Below are 6277 nucleotides of genomic sequence, written 5' to 3'. Positions count from 1 at the left end.
AGGCGCGCGAGGGAAAGGGGAGCGGTGGAGCTTCTTGGCTCCGGTGAGCTTCACAGTGCGGCCATTAATGCCGCACAGCGCCGCCGAGGGGACGCTACGGCGGAGCGGTACCGGCGAGGACGCTGGTCAAGGGGGGGAGGACGGAGCGGTGTCAAACTTCCCTGTGCGGCGAGGTGGCAGAGGGGAGGACGGAGGCGATGGCCGGAGGTGACTTCGGTGAAGAGACGACGGAAGGACGACGAAGCAACTGACCAGCGGGGCCGTTCTGCCAGAGGGAGTGAGCGCGAGAGAGAGAGGGCGGCTGACGGGTGGGGACGCCTTGCCAGCGAGAGAGGGGCGGGGCTGGCGCGCGCGGAGGCAGGCCGAAGATGGGCCGAAAGCGGAGGAGCGCGGCGCGTGGGAAAGGGAGAGGTCGCGGGCTTGGGCTGGGTTTCGGTCCAGCAGGGGGAGGGGAAGGTTTTTCCCTTTTTCTTTTTACTTTCTAATTTCTATTTCCCATTTTGCCCCTTTTTCTTTTGAACAAAATATTTTGTGGACACTCTAAGTGTTTAGAAAATAGAATCTAAGTGAGGTGCTTTGTGATCAAACAAAATGTATGCATATGAAGAAAGAAAACTAGTGGAGGTCTTGGAATTAGAGGATGAAGGGAGGGGAAAGGGGTAGATTAGGGTTTCAAACCTGGTTTAGGATTTTTGGGATGTTACAAAGCGTCCGCGCGGGAGGGAGCGAGAGGCCTATGCGCGCGCCGCCCCGTCCTTCCCCGCGCGGCCAACCCTCTGTAAGAGGGCCCTGGACCTTCCTTTTATAGGCGTAAGGAGGGGGTCCAGGTGTACAATGAGAGGTATAGCATTGTGCTAACGTGTATAGCAGAGAAGAGCTAGTGCCCTAAGTACATGCCGTCGTGGCAGCCGGAGAGGTTTTGGCACCCTGTTCGTGTGGTGTCGTGGCCGTCGGAGGAGCGCTGGAGCCTGGCGGAAGGACAGCTGTCGGGGCTGTCGAGTCCTTGCTGACGTCTCCTTGCTTCCGTAAGGGAGCTGAGAGCCGCCGTCGTCATGGAGCATGCGGGGCGCCATCATTACTTGTTTACCGGGGCGAGCCAGATGGGACGTCGGTCTTGTTCCCCGTAGCCTGAGTTAGCTTGGGGTAGGGTAATGATGGCGCCTCCTGTGACGTGGTCGGTCCGAGCTCTGGGTTGGGCGAGGCGGAGGCTCCTACGAGGTCGAGGTCGAGTCTGTCTTCCGAGGCCGAGGTCGAGTCCGAGCCCCTGGGTCGGGCGAGGCAAAGACCGTCGGCTGAGGCCAGGGCTGAGTCCGAGCCCTGGGGTCGGGCGAGGCGGAGTTCGTCGTCTTCCGGGGCTGAGCTCGAGTCCGAGCCCTGGGATCGGTCGAGGCGGAGTTCGTCGTCTTCCGGGGCTGAGCCCGAGTCCGAGCCCTGGGATCGGTCGAGGCGGAGTTCGTCGTCTTCCGGGGCTGAGCCCGAGTCCAAGCCCTGGGATCGGGCGAGGCGGAGTTCGTCGTCTTCCGGGGCTGAGCCCGAGTCCGAGCCCTGGGATCGGGCGAGGCGGAGTTCGTCGTCTTCCGGGGCTGAGCCCGAGTCCGAGCCCTGGGGTCGGGCGAGGCGGATTTCGTCGTCTTCCGGGGCTGAGCCCGAGTCCGAGCCCTGAGGTCGGGCGATGCGGAGTTTCCTATGGCGCCCGAGGCCGGTCTTGGCTGCTGTCAGCCTCACTTTGTCGAGTGGCACAACAGTCGGAGCGGCGCAGGCAGCGCTGTCCTCTTGTCAGGCCGGTCAGTGGAGCGGCGAAGTGACTGCGGTCACTTCGGCTCTGTCGACTGAAGGGCGCGCGTTAGGTTAAGGTGTGAGGCCATCCTTGCATTAAATGCTCCTGCGATACGGTCGGTCGGCGTGACGACTTGGCCAAGGTTGCTTCTTGGCGAAGACAGGGCCTCGGGCGAGCCGAAGGTGTGTCCGTTGCTGGAGGGGGTCCTCGGGCGAGACGTAAATCCTCTGGGGTCGGCTGCCCTTGCCCGAGGCTGGGCTCGGGTGAGGCGAGATCGTGTCCCTTGAGTGGACCGAGCCTTGACTTAATCGCACCCATCAGGCCTTTGCAGCTTTGTGCTGATGGGGGTTAACAGCTGAGATTAGGAGTCTTGGGGTACCCCTAATTATGGTCCCCGACAATTATTGTCTTAACATATGCATTAATTAAATTCATGCCGGGACTATTGGATCTATATAATGATATATTCCAAGGATCAAATAGTAGTGATGCTAGACTCACTAGATTACCCGACCACCATATGAAAAATTCTTGATATTTTTAGAATGGTAAGTTGAGATATGCATGCATACTTTTCAACTTTTCTATATTATTTATGAGAGTTTTGTGAATGACTTGGTGATTTTATTCGAGCTCTATAGGGCATACTACTATTATAAATATAAGGGTGAAAAATATGATTTAACACAAAAAAACCATTGACCATGCATCCATCATAAATGTCTTGTAATTTTTTGAATAAATGGTAAACATGCATAGTCTATGTCTCTCTCTCTCTCTCTCTCTCTATATATATATATATATATATATATATATATATATATATATATATACACACACGCGCGCGCAAAAAAAATAACCATTTGCAAATTATATTGTACATTAAGCAACCACCTAGAATGCTCATTTTTAAATGTACTACATGTACGAGTCTCTTAGATAGAATGTTGATATTCCATCTAAATATGTGTCCTTCTCACTTTTTCGATTAGTGGAACATCTTTAAATTTTACCAAATATATATACAAGAAAATGTTAATATTTATAGTATATAATTACTCCGTCTGATTTAGATTAAAAATCACTTCGACTTTTTAGATACGGCGATTCTGCTATATACCTAAGCATACATTATATTAAGATACTAGCAAAAATGATGTATCAAAAAAAAAGAGTCAAAGCCATTTATAGTTTGGATCGTAGTGAGTAGCATCATTAAACAGGTTGTTGAAGTTATTTTTTATAATAAAATTATTTGGAGATATAAATATTAATACTCTTTTTTTTTGCAAACTCAGTTGAAATTGTTTAGTCGATATGGTATGAATACCACCATATATACCGATTAGTAGTAGTTGTTTTGGACGGAAGGGAGCAGTACTATAGATACATGAATCGAAGATCCTACTGAACTTCATCCTCGCTCGTCCAGTCGTTCAATGCTTGCCCAATTAATGGCACGCACACAAGCTATAGGGGTGTAGGGTGACAACTGTGTCCAGCTCGACCGCGAACGATCCACATCTCGAAAACGACCGCGCGGCGGCCTGGCCTGACGTGCGCACGGTCCGCGTACGTCGTACGCGCTACGAAGGCAGGGGGTACCGAGTACTACTGCAAAACCGTACGTACTGTATTCGTCTACGGCTCTACGCCACCACGTCCGCACGCACGTCCAGGGCCGGCCGTATACACCCAAGTCAAAACTCAACACTGGGAGCTGGACACCGAGGACGAGGACAGGAGCCTAGCCCAGTGCGGTGCAGCTGATCACCAGCTCAGCCAGACAGCCACACAGCTGCCGACGTGGCGTGGCTATCTCCACCGTGGCACGGCCAGCTTGTCATGCACGCACGGCTTGGCCGGCGCTTTGCCTTGCCGGGTGCCCGGGACCGGGAGGGGCAGCGGCGCCCTGTTCCCACGGAAGGGCAGAGCAGAAGACAGAAGAGAAGCCTTCAGGCAGGCAGGCAGCCATGGTTGCGGATGCGGTAAGGGCGACCATCAGCTTTCCGCGCTGCAAATGGTGTCCGCGACTAAAATACAAGCCGCGCTCGCTCCCTGTACCTGTAGCATTGGGCGTGGGCATCGCCGCATCAGCATCTCCGGGGAAGCAAAAGGAGCCTTCCAAAGCTGCAGAGAACTGTAGATGGAACGCGAGATGCTCTGCAGCTAACCACATGAGGATTGCAACACTTTTGTCACCACTTGATCATCATGGTGGGGCAGAACAAGGCGGGACACGCCAATCAGACGCCACCAGTCCAGCGTTGCTGCTGAAGCTGAACAATAGGTTAACTACACTTGACGGTAGTAAAAAAAATTGGGGTACGTAGGGACCTGGACTAGCCACCTCTGATTTTTATCACTGCAGCTGTAATAGACAACTGCTATGCTTCTCTTCTGTGTGACCGTGAGGTTTCGTTGTCAGCAGTAATAGAGATTAGATGCTGCTTGTGTTCCCGTTACATTCGTTTGCTTCCTGCCCTTTTTCCCTGGGGAATTTTGGTACAGCACACAACACAAGCAACTATAAAAATCTAGCAAGGTCAACAACTACCGCTGGAATTCACACACGGCCGGGACAACATGATCACTACTGGTACCACTAGTAGATACGTAATAATGAACTGATAGGTACTCGTCTTACACTTTTAAGTACACAGCTTATATCTCTCTCTCGTTTATATATGTTTATACTTATTAAAACTCAATTTAATAAAAGAAGAAGAAGAAGAAGAAAAAAAGAACTAGCTGTTTTCCCCCCAAAGTAAGCAAGAAAGAGAGAAAAAAAGGAGAGGGCGAGAAGCAAAACGAAGAAGAAATGGGATACCACTGCTACTATTGTTTAGACCTCGTTTGCAATGCAGGCAACGAGCATCTCTGACCGCTACTCCCAAAGCAGCGGCTCCTCGAGGCGCAGCTCCGCATTGACCACCTCCTCCACGTCAGTGAGCGGGGCCCACATCGGCGGGAAGCGCCCGAACCCGTCCCGGATGTCGAGGAGCAGGTCCGGCAGGTCGAACAGCTGCCGCTCGTCCTCCACGCCGCTCGACGGCGTCCCTGGCCGAGAGGCCGCCGGCGGTGGTAGTGCTACTGGTACTGGTGCCTGTGCGTCGGCGGCTGCCTCCTCGGGCGCGGCGCCGTCCTTGGCAGCGGGCTCCTCGTGCGCGCCGGCGCCGGGCTCCGATGACGGCGACGTGAACGCAGCGGCCAATGCGGCGGCTGCCTGGACGTCCTTGGGCGCCGCGGACGCGGCGCGCGGGAGCGCGCCGGCGAGGTCCGGGAAGTTGAGGTGCGCGGCGCGGCCCTTGATGGCGAGCGCCGCGACGTCGTGGGCGCGCGCGGCCATCTCGGCGGTGGGGAACGTGCCGAGCCATATGCGCGACTTCTTGCGCGGCTCGCGGATCTCCGACACCCACTTGCCCCACGCCCGCATCCGCACGCCGCGGAACGTCGGGTGCTTCCCCTCGCTGCCCCGCGGTCGCTTCTTGGCCGGCGCCGCCTTATTACCAGCACAGCCTTCCTCCTCCTCCTCCTCCTCCTCACCGCCCGCCTCGGCCTCGGCCTCGGCCTCCAACGCCTGCCGCTTCCGTGTCGCGGGCGCGGCATTGGCCGCCGCCGGTGACGGGGGCGAAGAGGACGAGTCTGTGACAGTGGACGAGCAGCAGGATGTGGTGCACGACGAGGTGGTGGTGGCAGAGCAAGAGGACGTTTCGTGGAGCTCTTGAGCCATGGCAGATAGGGTAGCTACCTCTTTGCACTGATGCGCAGTGGTGTCTGGTACTCTGGTGTGCAGGAGGATCAAGTGATCAAGAGGCTGGTTGCCTGTATGTGGTGCGACCGCGAGGGCCTTTTTATCATCAGCGTCAAATGAGGGTGGGATGCAACAAAAAGTTACTTGTGCCTTGCGGGAAATCGAGAACATGTGTGGGTATATATATGCTAGTTGCTAGGCGGCCCCTTGTACTGTCCCACAGTTTTTTCTTTTCTTTTCTATTTTCTTTGGGTCCAATTTTATTTTATATTTCAGCAGACAACTCATAAATTGTAACAACTAACAATCCACATGCTGGATTCTTACTGCCAAACGACCTGCTTGCCCCAAACTTTCAAATTGTAATCTGCATTCGGCAAACTATACAACACAGGGCTTTTTTTCCCCTCATAAAGTGCACTAGTGTGTATGATGTGTTTTTTTTGTGTGTGTGTTTCAAGTGTTTTACTTCTTGTGCTGGACTTCACTGTACACCCATGTTGCCATGTGGGTGCTGCATGCAAGGATAATAGACTAGTGAGTAGTGATGGTGTGCTCATTAACTTGTTTGTCTGACCGTGTGACGTCATTTTTGTTGCAAGAGATTGAGTGATGGACATTTTAAAAGACGACGGTATCATGATAAAAATTCTTTACAATTTTAAACCATTATTATCTGTTGCTTTAACGCGTAGATATTTTCCGTAACATGCGTTTTATGGAATTTTCTTTGTGGTGCTATACAT

The 6277-nt window shown here is 53.2% G+C and overlaps 1 protein-coding gene across 1 annotated transcript; it reads right to left on the bottom strand.

Annotated features, from left to right (window-relative positions):
- Positions 1-4193: 4193 nt before the first annotated feature.
- Positions 4194-5678, bottom strand: LOC541957 (DREB-like protein). The gene has a single exon (NM_001111611.2). The coding sequence runs from the start codon at positions 5508-5510 to the stop codon at positions 4665-4667; it is 846 nt and encodes a 281-aa protein (NP_001105081.1). The 5' UTR covers positions 5511-5678; the 3' UTR covers positions 4194-4664.
- Between the last annotated feature and the right edge of the window lie 599 nt (positions 5679-6277).

The sequence above is a fragment of the Zea mays genome, chromosome 9, assembly GCF_902167145.1.
Source record: "Zea mays cultivar B73 chromosome 9, Zm-B73-REFERENCE-NAM-5.0, whole genome shotgun sequence".
Lineage (NCBI taxonomy): Eukaryota > Viridiplantae > Streptophyta > Magnoliopsida > Poales > Poaceae > Zea > Zea mays.
Note: the sequence above shows the minus strand (reverse complement) of the source record. Positions and strands in the feature narration are given on the sequence as shown.